Source organism: Nomascus leucogenys, chromosome 11, assembly GCF_006542625.1.
Source record: "Nomascus leucogenys isolate Asia chromosome 11, Asia_NLE_v1, whole genome shotgun sequence".
NCBI lineage: Eukaryota > Metazoa > Chordata > Mammalia > Primates > Hylobatidae > Nomascus > Nomascus leucogenys.
In genome coordinates, this window is record NC_044391.1 from 49,471,025 (window position 1) to 49,495,893 (window position 24,869).

General features: G+C 37.5%; 1 protein-coding gene across 3 annotated transcripts in view; it reads left to right on the plus strand.

Moving 5' to 3' along the window:
• TAFA2 (TAFA chemokine like family member 2) overlaps nt 1-24,869 on the plus strand; it is a 566,967-nt gene that overhangs the window by 393,496 nt on the left and 148,602 nt on the right. For all 3 annotated transcript variants that reach the window (XM_030822320.1, XM_003252734.3, XM_030822321.1), the window contains one exon: nt 13,659-13,765. In XM_030822320.1, coding sequence (XP_030678180.1) covers nt 13,659-13,765 — 107 coding nt within the window. The remainder of the gene's footprint in view (nt 1-13,658; nt 13,766-24,869) is intronic.

Genomic DNA, 24,869 nt, shown 5'->3' on the forward strand with positions numbered 1-24,869 from the left:
ATTCTATTTTATATTATGGAAATATGACATTAGAATCGTTTTCATTATCAAACTCTTTTTTCTTTTTGACAGTTGGCAGAGCTAGCTGAGGGTTTATTTTGGGAAAAATAATTGAATTGTTTTGTAGCTGGAGGTATGGGGAAGGGGGGTCCCCTGGCAGTAAACACCCCCCCGCGGGTGGGCTGAGGGCTAGGGCTGAGTCTCAGGTGGGTCTCCTGTTCCCTGTGCTCCCCTGCACAGTGGCCTCTCTCATGGGCTCTGGGACAGCTGCAGGTGGGGTAGGGTGAGAGGGGCTGCCATGGCCGTTCACTCAGGCAGGACGTCAGAGTACTCAGACACCAGCTTCCCATCGCGGGTCTCGATCTTCACAACCACAGCCCTGGTGGAGCTGGTGCAGTTGAAGTAGCTGGAGCCCACGACAGAGCCAAAGCTGGAGCTCAGGCCATAGCTGAGGAGGGGTCTTGTGAGGCCCCCATAGGCCGAGCTCAACCTTCCAGCATAGCCACTGGTGGTCTTCGAGTAGATACTCATGTTCTGCGTCCTAGACTCTAGCCAGCTCTCTTTGCCCTCCAGCAGCTTCTTGTAGGTGGCAATCTTGATGTCCAGGGCCAGCTTGACATTCATCAGCTCCTGGTATACACGCAGCTGCTGCGCCATGTCCTGCTTGGCCCGCTGCAGGGCGGCCTCCAGCTCCGACAGCTTGGTGTTGGCATCCTTAATGGCCAGCTCCCTGTGCTGCTTGACATCGGCGATGGCGGCCTCCAGGGAAGCCCTTTGGCCTTTGAGGCCCTTGATCTCAGCCTGGAGCCAGCTGACATTCTGGTTCATCTCGGAGATCTCAGTCTGTACGCTGCAGGTTATCCCCGTGCTTCCCGGCCAGCGTCCGCAGCTCCTCATACTTGATCTGGTACATGCTCTCAGCCTTAGCCCAGCTGCAGTTGGCAATCTCCTCATACTGGGCCTTGACCTCAGCGATGATGTTGTCCATGTCCAGGGAGTTGTTACTGTCCATGGACAGCACCACAGACGTGTCCGAGATCAGGGACTGCAGCTCCCAGATCTTCTCTTCATACAGCTGCCTGAGGAAGTTGATCTCATTAGTCAGCCCTTTCACGCAAGACTCCAGCTCTACCTTGTCCTCGTACGCTTCATCCACATCCTTCTCAATGAGGACAAATTCATTCTCCATCTCTATATGCTTATTGATCTCATCATGGTACTTGTTCTTGAAGTCCTCCACCAGCCCCTGCATGTTGCCAAGCTCTGCCTCCAGCTTCAGCTTCTCCTGGCCCAGAGTCTCCAGCTGCCGCCTAAGGTTGTTGATGTAGCTCCTGGAACATGTTGTCCATGTTGCTCCGAGCCATCTTCTGTTGCTGCAGGAGGCTCCACTTGGCCTCCAGCATCTTGTTCTGCTGCTCCAGGAACCGTATCTTGTCGATGAAGGAGGCAAATTTGTTTTGAAGGTCTTGATCTGTTCCTTCTCCTGGGTGTGCAGGGCCTGGCCTGGATGTTGGGGTCCACCTCCAGGTTAAGGGGGCTCAGCAGGCTCTGGTTGACCATGACAGCAGTAATCCCTCCCATACCACTGGCCCCGCCAAAGCCTCCGCCCAGGCTACCCTGGAAGCTGCTCCTGCCCACTCGGGAGAAGCTTGAGGAGCTGATGGGGGCACCGGGCCCACTCATGTAGGGAGCGGCTGCTGAAGTCCCAGGGGCCAGAGGTGGACACCTTGTAGGACTTCTGGGTCACCTTGATGCACATGGTGGAGACAGGAGTGGAAGCAGGTGGGCCCCAACCAGGCGGAGATTCGAGAAGGAGTGGAGAAGCTGCTGCTTCTTCGTTATCAGACTTTTAATTGAAAGAACTTTGGGCCTGAAGCTGGAAGAACTTTTAAAAATTTTTTTGAGACAGGGTCTTGGCTCTGTTGCCCAGGCTGGAGTACAGTGGTGCCATCACATTTCCCTGCAGCCTCCAACTTCTGTCCTTATGTGATCCTCATGCTTCAGCCTTCCAAAGCGTTGAGCCACAGCATGAACCACTATGCCTGGTGGATAACTGGTTTTGAGTTCTGGCTGTGCTAATTACTAACTTTGACTTTGAACAAGCCACTTACCTTCTCTAAGCCTGCTCCCTCATCTCTGCAAGAGGGGTGATTCCATCTGCCAGCCTCATGATCATGTGAACCAAAGATGATCACAGATGTAAAAGTTCTTAGTATACCATATGGCACTATGCAAAAGTAAGACACTTTGTGGGGAAATAGAGCTATAGTGTATGGTGTGTCAAAGAGCTTAGCTTCTATTTACAGATACAAGACTTACATATAATATAAACAACAATTGAAAGTATTCTACTGCTTACAAGAGGTAGAGACATTAAATGTTATTGGGCATAAGAAAATGCGTGTGATCATGCAGAGTAACCAAACTCAAAAGGACATATGTAGTGTTTCTTCCACCTATTTATTTATTCAACAAATATTTATTCTGCACACATTCTGTGATAAGAAACATCATAAATGCTGGAAATAAAGTAGTGAAATAGAAGGCATAGGTTTGTGCTCTTATAGTAGATTGTATTCTAGTAGGGGAAGAGAGAGACAATAAAGAAGTAAGCAAATAGGTTAACACTATTTCAAATACTGTTCAGTGCCACGAAGAAAATTAATGTAGGTTCTATGGTAGAGCCAATGAGCAGAGCTGTTCCCATTATGACTCTTGCCATTTTATCTGTTTTTCTTCATTTTTATTGTTGTAAAATAGACATAACAAAGTTTACCATTGTAGACATTTTTTGTACAATTCAGCGGCATTAAGTACATTCACAATGTTGTACATTACCGCTTATCTATTCCAGAACTCTTTTAAAAATCATCCTGTACAAAAACTCTCTATTCATTAAATAGTAACTCTCCATTTCTCCCTCCCTTCAGCTCCTGGTAATCTCTATTCTACTTTCTGTCTCAATGAATTTGACTATTCTAGGTATCTCTCATGCAAGTAGAGTCACACAGTATTTGTACTTTTGTGTCTGGCTTATTTCACTTAACATGTTTCCAAATTCATCTATGTTGTAGTTTCTTTTTAAGGCTGAATAATATTCCACTGTGTGTGTATATATATGTGTATATGTGTGTGTGTGTGTATATGTGTATATATGTGTGTGTATATATGTATATATGTGTGTGTGTATATATGTATATGTGTGTGTGTATATATATATATATCATAATTTGTTTATCCATTCACCCTATTACCTAATTTAGTATGATTTGGTAATAAGTCTAATTTATAGACTACTATACAGTTTACAGAGTACTCTCATGTCCATTGTCCATTGCAGGAAGAGTGTTAACTCAGGGATTACTGGTTAAATTGTTGCTAAACTGTAGTGATATCTGACACTTGTTTTGTGTAATATTCTATCTGATGTGTCCTGAATCCTTCTTCCTAGCAATTGAAGTAATGGGATACAAATTGAGAGGAAATAAGGTCAGTAGGTTTTCAGCCAATATGAAATGTCGATGGCTGTAGTTTGGACTAGTTCTTCATATCCCCTTAATGTAGGGCTTTCCTCAGGGTGTTCTTTGGAGAATTTTTTGAAAATAGACCCCAGTAATAGGCTCCCACCACCACCTTGGGGCATAATTTCACAATAGAATACATCTCACCACTGGGAAAATTTCTCAAGATTGCACATTTAACCACTTGACTACTGCTTTGCCATATGATTGCATACTGCAGGAAAATACCTGCATCATGACTGAGGAAACCAAATTCATCCATAAGGAAAATGTTAGGGGTGGAACAAAGCGGCCGATGGCAAATAGAAGTTAGAGTAGTGTATATTATGTGATCGATTTTATTCATAAAGGGAAAGAGTAAAAAAGTGAGATTCTAAAAGTTACTGAAATCTTATTGCAAAAAGAACAAGTCAGAAAGCAGTATGTTACAGAGGCTTACTGTAGACTGAGGTTTGTAGCACAGAGTGGTTGCTGCTTTGATTCTTAATCGGTTGAATTCTCAGTTGCTTAAGCTGTTAGCTGAAAGCTGAGTATGGTACTTTGTTATATTAAAATCTGATAATGCTCTACCTTTTCCTCAAAGACAGCTCGTTAAAGTATATGAAGTAATGTACAACTATCAACACATATAAGGAGTGTGAATAGAATGTAGTTATAAAAGTGTGTGGGTTCCAGCATCACTGTCTCTTTCACTGTGCTTTGTGACGTTGCTGTGCTCAGGGATTTAATACTAGTGCACATAATTGTCCAAAAATTTTGCTTAAACTGTTATTCTCAGAAGTGTGAATTCAAGTGAAGTTGATTAAACAGCCTATTCTTGGACTCTTTTGGTTTCTTTTGAGAACATAGAATAGCATTCTTTTTGCCACGTAACTACTATCTTTTTTTAAACAGTTTGTTTGCTTTTATAATTTTTGATGGTATGGTTGAAATATGTTGATGCTGATGCTTTAGAAGGGATGGTTATATGAGTAGAGGCCTTTGGATATGCAACTTTCGCTCTTCAGTTCACCTACCTTTGAGAACAATCTGTGTTGAGGGGAGGTTCCATGTTGTAATGGTTTGCTGGTGAAGCTGTTTTGCTCTCTCGAATGCGTGCCGTTAACTAGCTAGTGCTTGCTGGCATACCGACCATACTGGATGGTTAAATGCATAAAATGGAGAATCCTTCATATATGTAGGTGTTACCACAGTGAGAATAAATGTTCTTGGACCACAAACTTTATCCTAACAAAGAACTCTTAAAGATTGTTTTCGTTTTTCTCACTCACTCTTTCACTCCTTTGCCAGCAGGCAGGAGAAAGAGCTGAGGTGAAGTGGATTTCTTCTGTGCCTCATTTCCCAAGAGAACAGGTACACCAGAACAAAAGGAGTGAAAGTCTTAAATAGTCCCAATGATAATAGACTGAAGAAATATTTAGAACTGGCTCCATTACCATAGCTTATTTGCATTGATAAAAGTCTTATTATTTGCATTATAAAAGTCTTATTAAAAAAGAAAGAAAATGTTTTATTATGAATATTATATACAGAATTAGATATGTGCAGAGCTACCTCTCTTTCTACCATATATAATCACAAAATTAAATATAAGGCTTATGATTTAGCCATTTATAAAAGGCTACATATAATTGGAAGTTTTCTTTCTTATTCTATTTAATGGTGCTCCACCTAACATTTGTGAAATGTAGTCATCTCCAGATCATGCAGGAGTGGAAGCTTTGTGGATTGTTTACAGATCTACAAATCAACTGCTTTTCTCCTACCACCTGTTTCAATTCATACTGTGACATAGTGTCATTGTGTTAAAAGGGTAGTAGAAGGTAATCCAATTTTTTCTAATTGTTAGTACTTTTGTCTGAAGTTTTTGTAGAAGCAGAGGGCAAATATAAAACAAGGTTTAGTGTTGTCTAGATCTAAATTATCCAGCCCTCTCCTTTACAAACATCATCATGATTTGGTGGACACATACATTTCATATTAAATTGCAAAAATTAGATTTATTTTCAATTTAGTAGCTCTAATATATTTTACATTTTAGCTTGGTTAGACTCAAATTTTTGATGGCTTTTTTTTGATATAATATATGTCTTGTTACAGTGGTTCAGTATGAAATCTCGCTTTTGGTCATACTATATAACCGTACCATATTTTCCTTAATTTTTTTCTGTGGGAAAAACAGATTTGGACCCTGGAGGAGATAGATAATAATATAAAACAATAAGCAATTGATAAGGAGAGGAGCACTGAATAAAAAACAGAAATGCAGAGAAAGAATGTAGTTTAGGGTTAAGACTGAAGTGGAAAGAGATACGAAATTTAAATATGATGGATGCACCCTCCTCAAACTATCTACAGCCACTGAGAAAAGAGTAAAATGCCTCAGCAGGGCATGTGAGAATGAAAGACATACCTTTAGCTTTCATTACATACGTTACAATATTATATGTAATAATATTTATACATTCTCTATGTGTGCATTGAGACTTGATGTTAAGTAAAGTTGACAAATTTATTTAACTATTATTTGTTGGAATCCAGGATCACATTTGGTTTTTTTGACTTATAAGCCCATGCTCTGAGAGAAGGGCCTTTGAAGAAATAGTAACACCTCTGATTTTTCACATCTTTCTTTAAGTTCAGACTCTCCCATGATTTCTTGTTTATTCTAATGGCATTCCTGTTAGAAAAAAAATAGACGACATTCCCATTTTATAGACAGAAAGGAGGGCAAGAGATTCACTTGTAATAATAGATGCATGGTGATATAGCTTAGCCTTGATCATTTCAGGTGTCTTTCTAGGGCTCTGAAAAATCGTAAATGATTGCTTTATCTTTGCCTTACAGCATTGTTTTCTGTTTTGAATGTTAGAGCTTGGCACATTGGAATATTGTGTTTCTGGAGAAATCATTTAAATGATAATACATTTCTATTCCATATCCTTTCAATCTGTGGGTGGTAAAGGTATTTGCACAAATCCAACAATTTGGCTATACACAGCTAGGCATAAAGCAATAGTGCTCCTGAGTTTTTGTGCCCACCAAAATTGCAGTATTGTGGGGAAATGAATGAAAGCATAAAATTTGGGTGAAGGAAGCAGATAATTGTGGTTCTTAAATGAGGCTTGTGTTTGTTGCCAGGAAATCCTTAGAAACCAATGCAGCTTTCTTGGCTAAATCTCCAGGGTTGACTTCTTTACTGAACAGAATTAAGAGCTGGATTCATCACAAAACACTGATATATCAAACTTAATGAGCATTTTAAAACAAGTGTTTCAGTTCAGACAAAGTTTAGAAACTGATTTAGGTTTCAAAGTCTGTGTTTTGAAGTTGTCTAAGAAAATATGACCTAGTTAGGCTAATCATATGACTAACTTGTGAAAATACAACTCTATAAACTTTTGATAATAACTTACAATATAGGAAATATAAATCCTAGTTCTTCAATAGGAATGTTCTGACTCACATAATGTGCCTAGTGAATGTGGCTTAAAATACCATCATGTGATTATACCTGATATATGATGTGAAGTGAAAAGAAAAACTGTAGTAATTAAAATGATTAAAATCAACCACCTCAGTTTCTGGATGATATAACACACAACATACATGATTACATGTATGAGTTACATTATTATCTCCTAATTTGTTACTGTATACCCTTTATATATACAACTTACATATGAGTCTCTTGTGCTTTAATATCCATATATACCTATTTAATCTCTATTAATACCGATGGCACCATCCACCTCAAAGACAATTGCTATTTCAGTAATAACTTGGGTATTCTATATACAGGCATAGTGTTATAAAATTCTAGTCAGGTTAGACATGATTTTGGATGAAAGCAACAATGTAGTCAAACTTGTAGCTCTCGACGTCCTATTTAGTAGGATATTTGTATTAATCTATTTGCAAGAACAAAGAATGGTTTAGTTTTGGAAGATACATTTAACTTCTATAAAAATAAGGAAACTAAAGGAATAATAACAATAAATTGTACTTGTAGAATGCTTTACATTTACAAAACTGTTACCTATTTTTTGACCTCATTTGAAAATTAACTTTCATAATTTACGCTCGCTTTGGTATCTTTAACTCCTCCCTTTCTTTTGGCTCCGTTGTCTTGTTTAAATCTCTCTAGCCACCACTCCATCTTCACTTCCCTTCTCTGCGTGTTTCTTGCCACCACTCCATCTTCACTTCCCTTCTCTGCGTGTTTCTTGAAAGAGTAATCTAGTCTTTGTTTCCATTTCTTCATCTCCCACTCATTCTTCTCACTTCTTCTATCGCTCCACCAATATGTACTGTTCTTCACATCTTCATTTCTAGTGGTTGAATATAAGGAAATTTTTTTTAATTAAAAGAAGTAATAAAACTTCTCCATTAAAAAACTCACCTCTTTTATTCTGATTATAAAATACACCTGTTTCTTCACTCTACATCTCTTGATGTTCCATGATCCCGGTGATGTTCTATGTGCTAGAGCAGTGACTTACAGGCAGAATCTCTGCTCTCATGGAGATTACATTTTAATGGGAAGAAGGAGAAAATAGACACTTATGCAAACGTATAAAGTAGTGAATAGAATAATTTTAGATTAGAATAAATAGAGAAAATGCTACAGGCTATTTGGGGAGAGAGAGAGAGAAACTGCAGGGTGGGTCTCTCTGGACTCTGGAGGGCAGGATGGTTAATCTCTGTGAAGGTGATTATGAAAAGCAGACCACTACACAAAGACAGGTGGGAGAACCTTCATGGCAGAATTAACATTCAGTGTAAGGTCTAGAATTAGCTTGGCAGAGGGGATAGCGGGAGGGCCAGTGTGCTTGAAGCATAGGGAACCTGGGGTACAGGGATGTGAAATGAAGTCACAGTGGTTGAGACGGAAGATGATGTTGGGTTTTTTTCTCTAGTAAGAGATTTATATTTTATTCTCATTTCAATGAATAGATAAATTCCGGGATTTTAAGGAAAGTATAGGGCCAGTGGGGTAATGTGATTTGATTAACATTTATAACTATCATTCTGGTTCCTGTGAGGAGAAAGGGCATGTGACTAACCCACTGAGCATTCTGCCCTAAGGGTAAATTTCTTTTCCAGATTTGTCTGTTAAGGTCCATGCCACTGTAACTAGTAAACACCAAGTTTGTCCGATATTTAGATCAATGTAAAGAATTTTCCAAAAAAGACTTAAAAAATATATTCCCTTATGTGATCTCTATTTCCACAGAAGTTTCTTAGGCTCAAGGGGAGGCCAGGTGGTTGGATTCTAAGCCTCCACTTTTATCTTTTATATACATCTCCTTTATACTATCTCTTTTATTCCTCCCTTTTTTCCTTCCAGGTTTTTGTTTATAGACCAGTTAAACTTACTTTCTGTTTTCATGGGGAAATGATTTTTCTCATAGCATAACAGTTTTTTATTTCTTGCTTTTTAACAATTAAATGTACTTTTTTTTTTTTGAGACGGAGTCTTCCTCTGTTGCCCAGGCTGGAGTGCAGTGGCGCAATCTCAGCTCACTGCAAACTCTGCCTCCCGGGTTCGCGCCATTCTCCTGCCTTAGCCTCCCGAGTAGCTGGGACTACAGGCGCCCACCACCACACCCGGCTAATTTTTTGTATTTTTAGTAGAGACGGGGTTTAACGTGTTAGCCAGGATGGTCTAGATCTCCTGACCTTGTGATCCACCCACCTCGGCCTCCCAAAGTGCTGGGATTACAGGCATGAGCCACTGCACCTGGCCAATTAAATGTACTTTTAACATTAGTGGGATGAGAAGCATTTCAAATAATCCAGAAGTCTAAACTTCCGTGTACATAAGTGAAATATGTAACAGAAGAGAAGAGTGGGAGAAAGTCCAAGAGATTTAATTGTCAGTCCTCCACTTCGACAACTTTTCACTTCAGCATCCTTCACTGCCAAGGTTACCATTTCTCAGTTTTCCTCATTTCCCTTGTGCTCCTTGCAAGCTGCTGCTGCCTGGGAGCGATTTCAAGGTTTCCTCCTCTATGTGTATTTTCCTTCGGTTTCCAGTTTCTTTTCACTGTTTTTGCTGTTGCAAAATTCACTTAAATTTTGCTGTTTTCCCAAATGAATGTGGCAGTTCTTTCTTTCTTTCTTTTTTCTTTTTTTTTTGTGTTGGAGCCAGGACCACATTCAGTATTTCTGTGGTGGGAAATTTTATACTGAGACCTGGTGGCTAGCAAATAGAGAAAGAAGGCAATGTCCCTCCTTTTGTGCTGTCATGCAAAGTAAAGAAGAAATGTACATTCAGCTTTTTTCCTTTAGGTGTTTTTCTCTGGTATTGCCCGTTTGTCAAAAATCTTGATCACTCTCTTACGTTTCACTTTGTTCAAACTTGATTGTTATTTAAACATCAGAATAAAACACATTCAAGATTGGATTTCGTTTTTCTCTTTTCCTTCTCAGTTTGCTCTGTCTTGTTTCACCGCCCCCCACTCTTTTTCACTTCCTGTTTGTCGTCTAGAGAAATGACACATACTTGCTTCCTCCTCATGTTAACCACTATGCAATATATGTGGCTGTAAGGCACCACCAACATTCAATAAGTACTTATTTACCAGCTATTAAGCTAGACTTTGGATGAGTCCTACAGATTCACAAATGTATGGGGCACAGTTGCTGTCTTTAGGAATCTTATATGAGAATAATGGTTGAATATAAGTAGGTGGATTATAATATGGTATGGCAAGTGGCTGTTGTGCAGAATGAAGGGCACTCAACACGGTCTTGGGCAAATCCTATAGGAGGAATTCTAACCTGCCCTTCTGCTAGTGAGTAGAAGTTACCCATTTTGAAGAGTAGGTGGGAATGGAGGGTATAGCTAACATCTTTCAGGTGGCATGGGGGTAAGATTTAGCTGGAAGTCATTGGAGAAATTTTCTAGGGTTAAAAATAGAGCATGAGTGTGTGTGGAGAGAAAGATGGGACAAAATGGCATAAAATGAGATTAGAGACATAAAGGATCAAAGCTTAAAAAAATATTCTGCTGTAGGATTTTTATACCCTACTAAGAATGATGGTCTTCTGTTCTGAACAGAGAAAGGAATCATGTTAAGGTTTTAACCAAGTATGTTTCATGCTCATAAAGACATATTTGGCCATAGCATAGAGAATGCATTACATTCAGTCAACAATATTTATCAGGCACTTACTAAATACTGCAAATATAGTTGTGAAAAAGACAGATATAGGAGGGCAATTTGGTGGCAGATGTCCAGTTAGGATGCTGTGGCCAGTGAGAAAGTTTGGTGGTCCGTATTGCAGTGTTGCAGTAGTAATAGGTATGCGAATATACATTTAAGAGATATTCTGGAGATAGTATTGACAGAACTGGTAATTAACTGGACAGGAGTGACGGTGTTATGAAAAGGAGAAAATACCAGTCCTTACAGCCTTCCAAATGTTGACCTGCATTCTCCTTTCTTTCTTTACTTTGACAGCCTGGCAACTTTGTGGGTGTTTCTGTTTCCATATGTCTAGTTGTCAGTTTGACCAGCTGTCAGTTCTGTCATCCCATTGGGTGGGTGCACAATGGTATGGAAAAATGATGGGTCATTGCCCTTGTAGCAGAGGCCACGTGCTAAGGAGAAGCTATTATCAAGAATTATGCTAAGCAGCTCTTCCTGTCAGATGAGTTTCCCTGTTCATTCTGTTATATGATATGCAGTACAATAAGGTTGCAGGGATTAGATACAGAGGGGAGTCAGGATGGTTGAAAAATTGTAGAAAAAAAGAGAAGATTCTTAAAACAAATAGTAGGAGTGCTGAGAGAGGAAACAAAGGCAATAGAATGGAAGATTTAAAATCACATTTGGTTTACTGAGAATAAGTTCCAAACCAGGTTATTGTTAGAGCTCAATATTTCTCTAAGAGGCTTCCCAAGGACACTAGTGTGCTGTATTACACTGTGGAGGAGGTTCTTGGAAAATGTTTCTAAAAGGCGTATTTGGCAATATGCTTCTTGTTAAAAAAATCTAGTTAAATTGGTTGAACTCAGAATGGTACAAATATATTTCCCCCCTTTATTTTTCACGAATACTTTAATAACAGTCTGTGGAACTGGTGCCTCACAGAATGAATTTAGGAAAATGCTAGTCTGACTGAGTAATGATTATAGTAATGGTTAGCGTTTGTTGAGCGTTTATTATTTGCTATGCATAGTGTTAAATCTTTTACACAGACTATTTCATTTAATCTTCATACCAACAACACTGTTAGGTACATATTATTATCTTCATCTTACTGACAATGAAAATAATATGAATTATTAAGTAATTTGTTCAAAGTCATATAGTCAGCAGGAAGCCTGGTTTTAAACCCAAACAGTCTGATCTAAAAGCTCAAATACCTATCTTCTTACATGTTATCTTTGACATGTCGTGAGGCTAAGGTCCACGGAGAGTTTACAGCTGTTGGTGCTACTGAAACTCCCTTCGATCATCTCACGAATTAGCCTCCCAAACACTTCAGGATCAAACATATACAAATGACTCACTATTCTCTAATATCATAGCCATTGAATCCTTAGTACGTGCTTGTCAGTGGGCCAGGAATTTCACATACATTATCCTATGCTACAGTAGAAGAAAGTGCAGCAGGAGATCCAGAAATTTGCAGAAGAAACTGAAGCAGGAGACCCAAAAAAAGTAGTCAGGTAAAGGCCACATAATTAGAAGCCATTAAAGTTTGGACTCAAACCCCGGTATTCTGACTTAGAAGTTCATGTTTTTATTCTTACAATATTGCCATCTAAACATTTGAAGTAATCCCTATAACCTCAAGCTAAGAAATATTAACATATATGTATATTAAAATACGTAATATGTAATTTATTTTTTCATGCATTTAGTCATACATGAAAAAATGTCAAGGACTCCTCTTTGAAATTGTATAGCCACCTGTTCTACCTTTGAGTCACATTTTTGGAGATAGAATGTTTTGGAGGTAAAAATGTACAAAAAAGGGTAACCTAGCAAATACAAGAGGAAAAGGAATCAGGCTACATCAGCAAGTGACCCCAGGAAATTGCTTTAAAAGCAGGGCAGGCAAGAATCTTCAGGTCAAGCACAGTGGAGTTCAGTATAGGATCTGAATCAGAAAGTCACAGGGTGACAGACGTATATTTAATCTCCCTCATAAATAAATGGAGATGGACTTGATTTCATATCAGTTTTGCTTATCCCCCAGTGATTGATGCAAGAATTTTAGAATTAGACAATTCTGGGTTTGTATTTTTACTCTGTCATTAAATGTGGCCCAGGCAAGTATCCAAATTTCCTCATCTACAAAATGGGGATGGATATACCTACAGGCCAAATTTGTTCTTCAGAACAAATGAAAGAATGTTGTAGAAAGTGCTGGAGAAAGTAAGTTCGGAACTTTTATTATAGGTAGCTATTATTTTGTTATAACATTTTTTGCTCTTTTTAGTTTTATGAGTTCAACATGAAAATGTTGATTTGGTATTTTTCATTCTGCTTTTTCATTTTTCTCCTACCTCTGGGAACTTACATCAAGGTGGAGTCCAACAATATTGTGTCACCTGTAGTGGAGTTGTGCACATTAGGGGGATCAGGTTACTTTTCAGTAAGAAATGTGTATAACCAGGTGATTTTTAAAAAGCACATTAGGAATAATAGATTTGAAGTGAGCATATTCTGTGCAGGAATTCATCTAAGCAATTATAACTAAACTGTTGCACTCTGCATTTGACTTGGCAATTGTTAGGAAAAAAGTAAAATAATAAGGCATTTATTTAGAGGTTATCCAAATGACCGTGCCTTGGGTTTTGTTAATAAACTAAATCTATGTTTATATGGAGAGAAATATGATAATATTTCCAAACTGATTTAGGCTATGGTTAAGTGGATGAAGACTGACTGAGGCAGGGCTTTGCTTATTTCTTGCATCATATCAAGGTACTTTGGAAAACGTTTATTTTCTCTGATCATCATTTGTATACAGTGAACAGCATTTTAAATACAAGAAATACAGTTTTCAGGAGTTGAAGGGGTTAAAGTATAGTGGAAGGCTTTCAATGTAGCACAATCATAATGGAAAAGCTATGAATTTGCATATTTATGATTTTTATTATTTTTTTATTTGCAGGATGAGTAAGAGATACTTACAGAAAGCAACAAAAGGAAAACTGCTAATAATAATATTTATTGTAACCTTGTGGGGGAAAGTTGTATCCAGTGCAAACCATCATAAAGGTAAGCTTTTCTGTTTTTTTTTTTTTCAACTATTTGTGGATGATGACTACCCTTAACACAGATTGTTATGTTTTGCCTCCACTGGTGTGTTAAATTTTACTAGGTATAGATTCTCCCCCTGGCAGTTTTCTTTAAGTAATAATGCAGTGTTATCTTTAAGATGGCTTTGATAGAGAAAGATGATATTTTCAGGATTAATGCCATTTCTGTAAATAGTGTGCAAAGAATATGGAAATATAACCCTGCCTTTCCTTCCCTTTTTACCTAATGCTAAATGACGAGTTAATGGGTGCAGCACACCAACATGGCACATGTGTACATATGTAACAAACCTGCATGTTGTGCACATGTACCCTAAAACTTAAAGTATAATAAAATAAAATAAAATTTACCCTGGCTTTTAAAGGAAAAAAATAAAAAAAAAAAAAAATTGAGTTGGTATATAATCAAGATAAGTTTCAGATTGCACTTATCCTGGTAAAGGAAGTGTCTGTAATGATATGTATATTAATAATATGTCTCTATGTAAATTTTCTTTCAATGTTTTTTGTGGGTCATGATTCTTTATGTCAGAGGACCACTTTGACCACCACTTGAACACTGCCCAGTATTCAGCAGGCTCAATTCTGCCACTGACCAGAGTGAGAATATTTGCTCTATACATATGTGTTAAGCTTGACAACTCACAATTACGTTCTTTCTGCCCTCTTTCTTGGCCATAAGACTCAATATAATGAATAACTACTTTTTCCATGGGGCTATTTCTGAACTGTCCCTATCATAATCAAGTATTCATAACCTGAGAAATCAATTTAGATTTTTCTGTAAAATATGATTTTATAATTTAGTTCTCTGCCCACTATAAACTCTAGAGACTAACAACTAAGTTTCTCATTCTATTTTTGGGTGAAGGGGGAATTAAGACTGGTTTGAATTTTGTAACACTTAAATTAGTTACACATGTCCACTTAATTAGCATTACATGGAACATTAACACCAGGGAGAGAAAAGACATGGTGTGTGGGACTGACACTTATAAGACTAATCTCTTCCCCCTGTATTTAAAATCAAAAAGGGACATCTTGCAAAATACAATTTTATGAAGAGTTTCTTCATATTTCGTTATCCTGTTTTCTACCATCAGTATGTTTTCGTGTGTGTGAATATATATTCATATATTTTTTCTTCTCCTTTTCTTTAATACAGCACACTGATCCACAAATCAGACTTTAAATTCTCTTTAATAATTTTTATCAGTGTAAAATTAAAAAGATGATGAGGAGGACATTCCCTGTGGTCTCAAATTGGCAACAATCAACCAGACCAAAGAACGAAGTAGTATTAAATACTCATCTTTTAAAAGAGCTGCAATCCAGTAGGGCCAAGCCCTGCCTTGGACTTAACAAGAAAACACACCCCATCCTCATTATTCTGATGGTCACCTTAGTGCCCCTTCCCAGCTTATGAAAGAATTGGAGGAGTGGGGGATCATAGGTACTGTGGGCTTCAGCCTAACACAGCGAGTGTTCATGATAAAGATACTTTCTCCTGTCCAAAGCCAAATGATGGGGTCTCTTAGAGAATCACTCATAAAGACTCACAGTGTGTATTGCATACTATTGTTAAAGCTACTTTAAGACATTTAAATTGTGTTATGTTCTATGCTAACTCTGAAACTAAGATCTTTTCTTTTGGCCAAGAAAATAGTCCTTGAACATAAGAAATTACACATCGTGTCAGAAAACTCAAATTGTCAGACCTGGTACATCACAGAAGACAGAGTTTTTTTTGTTGTTTTGCTTTTCCCTTTCCACACTGCCACTGATATTTTGGATGAAGATTTTATGAAAGTTTTCTCCCCTCCTCCATCTTTCTTCCTTTTGTTCTTTTTTCTTTCTTTTCATTTTCTGTACAAAATATCCTTTTTGTTTTGAGCTATTTTACACATAAAATAAGTATTGTGTATATGTAAGTTGTAGCGCATGTTCATAAAATGATTACTAGTGTGCTCACCATCCAAGAAAGGCTGGGCTGCTATCTCCCTAGGTACAAAGCCCAGACTTTGGAGACCCCTTTGGTGTATCTGACCTGTGGAAGGATATAGTTACGTTCTAAATGGTTAAGGTAAGAACCTAGGATCCTTTCCACCTCATTTCAAAGGAGCAAAAGATTTTTCTCTCCTTTCAGGATGGGGAGGGGAATGATTGTCTCTCTCCTGTATATAAATGAAAATAATCCATTGTTCACTGTCAGTCATCTGTGGAATGTTTGGCTACCAATGTAGGACACTTGGCTTGGCTTTCATCAGGGTTAAGGCTTAGGGCAAGGCAGGCCAGTTCACTTTCTATTTATTGTGGGTTAATTAGTAAGAAATCAGTTTCTGATCCAGAACACCTTGGTGAGCATTCAAGATTAAAGTAATAAAGGTGAATATTAGAAACTCAACAGCACCCAAAAGCATTACAGATGTCAACTCATTTAATCTCATAACCATCTATGTGGTAGATACTTTTTTTTTTTTTTTGAGACGGAGTCTCACTCTGTCACCCAGGCTGGTCTGCAGTGGCGCGATCTCGGCTCACTGCAACCTCCGCCCCCCGGGTTCACACCATTCTCCTGCCTCAGCCTCCCGAGTAGCTGGGACTACAGGCGCCTGCCACCATGCCCAGATAATTTTTTTTTTAAATATTTTTAGTAGAGATGGGGTTTCACCACGTTAGCCAGGAAGGTCTCGATCTCCTGACCTCATGATCTGCCCACCTTGGCCTCCTAAAGTGCTGGGAATCTGCAAGCTTTCGATAGCTTTTTGTTTTCACTCATGTTTTCAGGTTTCTCTTTTTATATCTTACTACATATATAGTAATAGAAATATATGGTGTGTATATATATATAGAAATATATACCATATATTTCTATATAGTATATGTAGGTATATATATAGGTATATATATATAGAAATATATATATTTCTATCTGATGATCCTATTTTATGCAATTTTGTGTTTTCCTCCTAGTGACTTTCACTCATGGTAATTTATTTATTTTAGGGCTTCTGATTTTTAAGAAAAATTTTGTAAGCTGATGTTCATCAGAATTGTATTTGTAAGAATTTTAATGGCCTGTCATTATAATGTATTATTTCAGAGGCAATTTGCATATGACATGAGTCTTAGGCAGGGTTTTTTGGAAGCAGAGCCAAGTCAGGAATTCTTGTTTACGTTATTTATTGAAAGAGTGCTCTCAGGAGAATGAGAGCAAGTGAAGCAGTCTAGAGCAGGAGATAAAAACTAAGCACAAATAGAGTCTCAGATGGAGAATCGCCCAATCTGCTCCCATGGGGAATCTCTGAGGCGTGAATTGCTCCACAGAGATGGTCCCTCCTTGGCCTTGTCTACCCTTGTGTCCACTGGCCGTTAGCTACTGGCCTGTTCCCCATGGTAAGGAGTGGCCTCTCTGGGGAAGTGGCTCATCTTTAGCAGAAGATAAGTCTCTAAAGAAGGGGGCACCTCATAGGTGGGAATTGAACAATGGGAACACATGGATACAGGAAGGGGAACATCACACACTGGGGAGTGTTGTGGGGTGGGGGGACGGGGGAGGGATAGCATTAGATATACCTAATGCTAAATGACGAGTCAATGGGTGCAGCACACCAACATGGCACATGTATACATATGCAAGAAACCTGCACGTTGTGCACATGTACCCTAGAACTTAAAGTATGATACTAATAAAATAATTTAAAAAGGGGGGCATCTGTGAACTGTGATCAGAGAACATTCACAGCAAGTGGAGGAAAGGTGCACAGCCCTAAAAGATTTTGGTAGTGTATCAGCAGCGACATTCCACTGCAGTCTACTCCTCACAGCCCTCAGTGAAGGTCACTCCATCCAGGCAAAGCTTATTCAAGATTTTGATTGGTCAGAATTTCCAAGAAGACTTACTTGAAGAGGAATAGTAAGAATCCCACTAATGCAGTTGGTGCTCATGGTCTGTCCACCCTACCCCCAGCCATTCTAGATTTTCCTCTCTTTTTGCTAGCGCTTCTACTCACGTAGGAGGCTTTCCTAATGTTTTACTAAGAGTTCTGAGCCCTGGGTTACCATTCTTTTGCTGCTGTACTTACACATTGGTAGTTATCACTGGGCACGGGAATGCCACAAGATGCCCCAGTGGACCATCTGAGTACCTAATATATTCCTCTCTGCCTCTAGTGCACAGCAGCTGCCCTCTTCCTCATGGTCATCAGGGCCCTTTACGTTTACCCCATCAACATTGGACTCTTTTTCTCTCTCTCTCTCTGGTCTATCAGTATAAGGAGCACAGACTGATTGATGATCAGGCAACAGCTGTAGCTCTGTGTTTAGCTGCACTGTTACTGTTTCCACTGGTAAACTTATCCCCTTTCTGGAAACAAGTTCTCCTAGACCCATAGCATAGTATATTGGTCATTTCAGTTGGATATTTCTCATGGGAAAGTTGTTTGTTTACTTATTGATTTTTGAGTAGCTACATTAAGGCCTGAGAATATAGCAGGTACAGAAAAGAGACAAAAATTTTGTTTTCATGGGATGTTTATTCTACAAGTGGAAAAATAGGTAATAAGAAAAACACATAAAATGGGATGTTTTATGATATGAATGCTCTGGAAAATATATGAAGGAAGAAAGCATATAGGAAGTATTCAGGAGGGAATATAATTTTAAATAGGCCTTTGGGTAAGATCTAAAGTTTCCAGTAGAGTCAGCCAGTGGAGTATTCAGGGAAAGGATGCTCCAGGCAAAGCAGCAATAGGTATGAATGCTTTCAAGCACGCCCATAGATAATTTGAAATAGCAAGGAGGATGGTGTGCATACAGAGAATATTTAAGGGAGAGAGTGGTAGATAGGTCATTATGGAACAAGTAAATGTAGAAGATGAAAGAACCAAATAAATAAATACCTCTACTGAAATACAAGTACAATAATATCCTGCTGTCAAGAGCCACCAATGGATAACTGTAGTACTCCGTTTTCTGAACATGATGTAGGAACACTGTAGAAATCCAGAATATTTGGACTTGAAAAAATGGGTATCTAAATATCAGAAATTGTTGTCATCTTCTTAATAAAACCTCTGTGCTTTGAGAACTAACAGTCCCTCACATACAGACAAATAAGTTTACTGCTCAAACTGCCATGGAAAGATTCTGCCCTGAATTCTTACAATTATATTGAGCTGGGCATTTCGGAAGGGATTAAGTCAGAGTATTGTGACAGCCAGTCAGAAAGAATGAGCAGTCTTTCCCCCTTGGAAGCAATTACATTAGGTGCAGCTTCTGATATTGGGGATCAGAGAGCAAACATTTTAGGTTAGGACTCCAAGTTCCCAGCAGAAAAATATAGTCATTAATCTTAGAAGGCTAATACGTTTTCTTGTCTTTTCTTTCCTTACCCATCACATCCAAACTAAATCTCTGGAGAATGAGTCATCATTGGGTTTGGGGGTTGGAAAAGAATTTTTATTTTGTTTGAAAAAGATACACACAGGTGAGTTATACCCATGAAAAAAAGGAGCCTAAAAAAGTTAGTTTGATTAGCCAAGGTTGAATATGTGTTATCCTCATTGTAATACAAGCTAATTACTGGTCTGAGTGAGAACTTTTGATTGAATGGCTCTTTTTCAAAGAAAAATAAAATTTTTAAATTTTGTTTTATTTTTAATTGATATGTGATAATTGTACTTATTTACGGAGTACAGTGTGATGTTTCATTACATGTATACAGTGTGGTAATAACCAAATTTTAAAATAAAGATGATTTTTAGTTCAAAACCTGGGAGACATAGCCATAAGTTTTTTTTGGCAGATCTTCATTTGTTTGTTGATTCATTTGATAGTTTATTCATTTATCCAACCAACTATCCATGAAATATATGGTGATTGTCTGTTAAGTGTTGGGCTTTAAGTCAAATTCTGGAGATACAAAGGTGAGCAGGTTGGGCACAATGGCTTATTCCTATAATCCCAGCACTTTGGGAAGCAGAGATGAAAGGATCAGTTGAAGCCAGGAGTTTGAGACCAGCCTGGGCAACAAAGTGAGAGCCCATTTCTAAGAAAAATGATTAAAAAAATTATCCAGGTATGATATCCTGTAGTCCTAGCCTATAGTCCCAGCTACTCGGGAGGTTGAGGCGGGAGGATTGCTTTCAAGATTGCAGCGAGCTAGGATCATGCCATTGCACTCCAGCCTGAGTGACAGAGCCAGATCCTTTCTTTAAAAAAAAAATAAAAAAAATAAAAAAAAGCGAGACCAGGCACGGTGGCCCATGCCTGTAATCCCAGCACTTAGGGAGTCAGAAGCCGGTGGATCACTTGAGGCCAGGATTTCGAGACCAGCCTGGCCAACATGGCGAAACCTCATCTCTACTAAAAAATACAAAAATTAGCCAGGCATGGTGGCATGTGCCACTAATCCCAGTTACTCTGGAGGCTAAAGTGGGAGAATCGCTTGAACCCAGGAGGCAGAGGTTGCAGTGAGACAAGACTGCACCACTGCACTCCAGCCTGAGTGATGGAGGGAGACTCTGCCAAAGAAAACAAAACAGAAGTGAGCAAAACAGACATGACTCATATCCTAGTGGCACTTACAGTATATTGAAGGAGAAAAACATTAATCAGATAATAACACAAATAGTTAATTACAAATGGTATTAAAGTGCTGTGAAGATAAAATTTCAGGATAAGAGTATATAAACCGTAAAATGGATAGGCTACAGTTTCAGGGAAGACTGCTAGGGAGGAGACATTGGAGCTGAGATCTGAATGAAGACAGAGAAGGGCTAGACATCCAGGCAAGAGCAGCAGCCTATGCCAAGCTACTAAGACATGAAGGAAAGAATTCACTGGAGCTGAAATAAGATTGCTCTGACTGGAGACCAGAGAGCAGAGAGCAAAGAGGATGGTGGTGCACGGTTAGCCTGGGGAGGTGGCTGGGACAGATCCTTTGGGGAAATATTCCGAATTCTGATTTTCTTATAGTTTAAATTGTTTGATCCAATTTAGCCTAGGATATTAGTAGGATCTCTTGGGCTGGCTTGCAGCTATTAGGATGTACACCAAAGTTTAAGAGCGCTGATTTATAATTCATAGTGTTTTTCTTGTTGATAAAAACAATTGGATTAATGTCCTAAGAGAAAGAAAAATAACTAGAACATAAACTGACTGTATTCTGGACTTTTAATGATACATTTTTATTATGTATTTTATTGAATTTTCAAAGTAATATATATTTATTTGAGAAACTTTGGAAAGAAAGAAAAATACCAAGAAGAGAAATCAAGTTACTCATAATTTTTCCATGCAGAAATTATTAAACAACATTTGGACATCTTTTCATCTGGTTTGATTCATAAACATGTTATACATATTTGAGAGCATGCTGTTCATTAATTATTTTATGTATTCATGCATTTATTGACAAAGACTAGTTGTGAGAGATTATGTTGCCCTGAGTTAGTGATTCTGTTTTAAACCATGCAGGCAGAGTTGGTAGTTTCTAAGAGTTGTGCTTTCCTAACTTGATTCTTTTCTCCTCTTTTTTATGTTAAAATATTTCATGCTTATATAATAGTAAATAAAACACCCACATATTATGAAAAATAAATATAAAGCAAATTACTGTGCAATTATCAACCAGGAAAATAAATAGAATGTTGTCAGCTCCTCAGAGTCACTGAATACAACCCCTCTGTGGGACAAGTATAATAATAATAATAAAAAATTTTGTTCACATGTAATAATATTTTTTTCAATATTTAGTACAAATGAGAATTTTGGGTGTCAAAAAGAATGAAATGGTTAGGTGTGTATCATTCAACATCCAGTCAGGAAAATTGCAATCGTGGCAGGGCAGTTTAAAACAGGAAATTGGTTACAAAAGTGTTGAATGGGCTGGAAAGGAAATAAGGAAGCGTGATAACATCACCAGACACTTGTAGCTTCAGAAAGCTGTTCCTGCCCCTACAGGTGGAAGAGCAAGGAGCAACACAATGTTACACAGGGCTCGTGATTGTGCACACTGCAGGGTCTGCCAAAGCCCTCCTGTGATTTAGGAATCACTTCCATGGCCACTGAGCAGGAAACCAGGAGCCAATTCTCTCATGATACTACAAGAGCTGCCTGAGAGGCTGAATGCTTCCAACACTGCTAGACTCTGCTAATGCTGTTAAAGCCCATGGGCATCCATAGTACCCTACCTTACCACTTCTGAAGCCAGAAGCAGGAAAAAAATAGATGCCTTCTTCCTTCCCTGGGTCTTTTTTTTTTCCCTGGGTCTTTCTTAACGAAAGTGCCATCTTCCAAGAAGCAGACTCCAAGACAGAATTCAACACACCAGAAATTTATGGGTAGAAACACCTTTGCAGTATAAAGAGTGGAGGTGCAGGAGAAGGAGGGGGTGAACCTTCAGACTATGAGGGTCTGACACCCATGAAAGAAGAGAAGGAAGGAAGGAGGATTGAGTAGGAAGAGCCTAGAACTTCAGCATAGTTTTGAAAAAGTCTTGTTCAGGCCAGTTGGGAATCCCTGAGAAAAGGTTGCCATTAGAATCTAACCAGAAACCAGCTGGCAAAGCAGCCTGGGAAATCTCATCTAAGCTTCCAGCTCCGTTCAATACAGAGAGGGGTATAGAAAGGTAAATGTTTTAGAAGAAAATGACAAATATTTGCCACAAGAGTATTTCTACATATTGTCTAATTCCTTTTTATTTCCTTGCAGAAGTATATAAAGCTTCCCCTCTCACCACTCTGAAAATACTGGCTGGCTACTAATTAAAAAAAAATTAAATTGAATATCTTTATTAAATGAGAAGGTCTAGACATAGTCTGTTATTTATATTTTAATTTATACTTTTGAATACTAATAAATGGATAAAGTTAATTTTGAAGTATTTTCGTTTCTATTATTTGGATAATTTATCAATTTCTTTGCCAACCCAATGTTTCTATTATTAATTTGAGACTCTTACATAACTCTTAAAGCTTGGTTACATTTGTATATTTTCAGTTATGTACTTTTCAAATGTAATGTTTAAAATAATGTTTTTATATTTTAGAATATAAAATATCATAAACTATTGTTGGAGAAAATTGAAAAATATATAAAAATGTAAAGCAAAAACTTTAAAATACCTGTAATTCCACTACACATACACCATTATTAACTCTCAAATACTGTTCATATTAAGACTATACTGTACTTATAGGTTTGTATCTTACTTTCTCACTTTTTGTGAGCATTTCTTTACATTTCCTTTGAAAATTACTTAACCATACCATATTATTAAGTGTTTGAGTTGTTTCATTTTTAGTAAAAATAATGCTGCAATAAACTTTCATATGTATAACTGTTTTTCCCCCATATCTCTTTATTTACTTAGGCTAGATTTGTAGTACAGGAATTACTAGGTCAAATGACTCATTCTAAAATGTTACTGTTTTGACAATGACACTTTTAATTATAAAAATGATTTGTACTCATATTAGGATATTTAGAAAGTATAAAATAGCACTAACAAAAATAATCTAGACTAGATTCATAGAATGTTCATTTATTAACATTTATACATGTTAAAATGTATGCATTTTGATACATGTTGTCAAATTGTAAACCTCTCAATTTATGTTCTCATCAGCAGAGAATGAGTGCCTGTATTTATAAGCCCTTATCAACACTGAGATTTATTATTCTATTTAATCTTTGCCAATTTCACCCTCTTTTAAGTTGTGATTTTTAATTACTAAAGATAAGTAAAACTTTTATTGGTTTATTGACCATTAATATTTTTAAATCACCTTTTCATATATTTTATTCATTGTATTAGTGGACACTGTTTTTATTATGGCTTTATAAGAGCTCTTTATAAATAGTTAACAGTCAGTAGTTTAAATTTTACATTCAATCAATTAGCATATAGTATAGTAGCACAGTTTCAGAGACCCAGACAATTTGAATTTTAATCCAGGTTTATCTCTTTACTAGCTGTAGGTATTTTTTTTTAAGGGGGGAATGGTAATATTGATACTTTTAAGATAGTTTCTTTACCCTTGAATTTAAAAAATAAACATGCATATCTATCAATAGATCAATATTAAGTGACATATAGCCCATCTCTAGATAGATATCTAGATAGATACGGGTTTTGTGTCTTTGTGTCTTTTAATATTGAGTGAAACCTTTCAAACTTAGGTTTCTACTTTTTAATAAAATCTTACTTTTATTTTGTCTTTGATGCTTTTATCTTTCTGGTGTTATTTCTTCCCAGGAACATTTAGTATCCAAGTTAGATCATTATTTTCTGCTCTCTGTATCTAGCAACCTCTTTCTCATTTTTGATAATGCTTTTTCATGTTTCCTTTCTCATATATTAAGTTGACTCTTTCCTCGATTAGCCATTTCTGTAATTTGATTCTAACCTTTATTTCTACTAATGTGATTTTTTAAATAATTCTGAGGCATCCAGTAGAATGCATGATACAGAAATATAAAAATATATATTTATTTTTACTTCAAGACTCTTTTGCCTATAGTCATAATAAAGAAAAAATAGCTAAATTATAATATACTATTAGATGAAATATAAATATACATGTTAAATAAAGAGCATATTTTAAGTGCATTTCATAGAAAGCTAACTATCTCCTTTCTCTCACTCCTGTTGTTCTGGATCAAAATTTGAATTCGTCTTCCTTAATAGTTTAAGATTCTTCTGGAGAGGTTAATAGATAAGCCCATTTATGAAACAGGGTGGCTACAGTCAGGACATGTAAAAGTAGTAGCCTAGTTCAGGTTGTAGATGTCCCACAGGAATGTGGCTATAGAGAATAAAATACTTGGCATTTTATATTTCTAAGCTCATTAAGACATACTTCCAGCTCTTGAGTAGGTGAATGCAACATACTTTTCTATGGCTGAAATGAGTGTTCTCAGCTGAGTCAGGCAGAATACCTTAGGGGAAAATAGAAGGAGAGAAAGCAAAAATGTCATCAGCTTATTGCCAAGACAAACTGAGACAAGAATCTGAGCCAGATTCACCTAAGCATCTCTTTTAGGCTAAAAAGATAGTA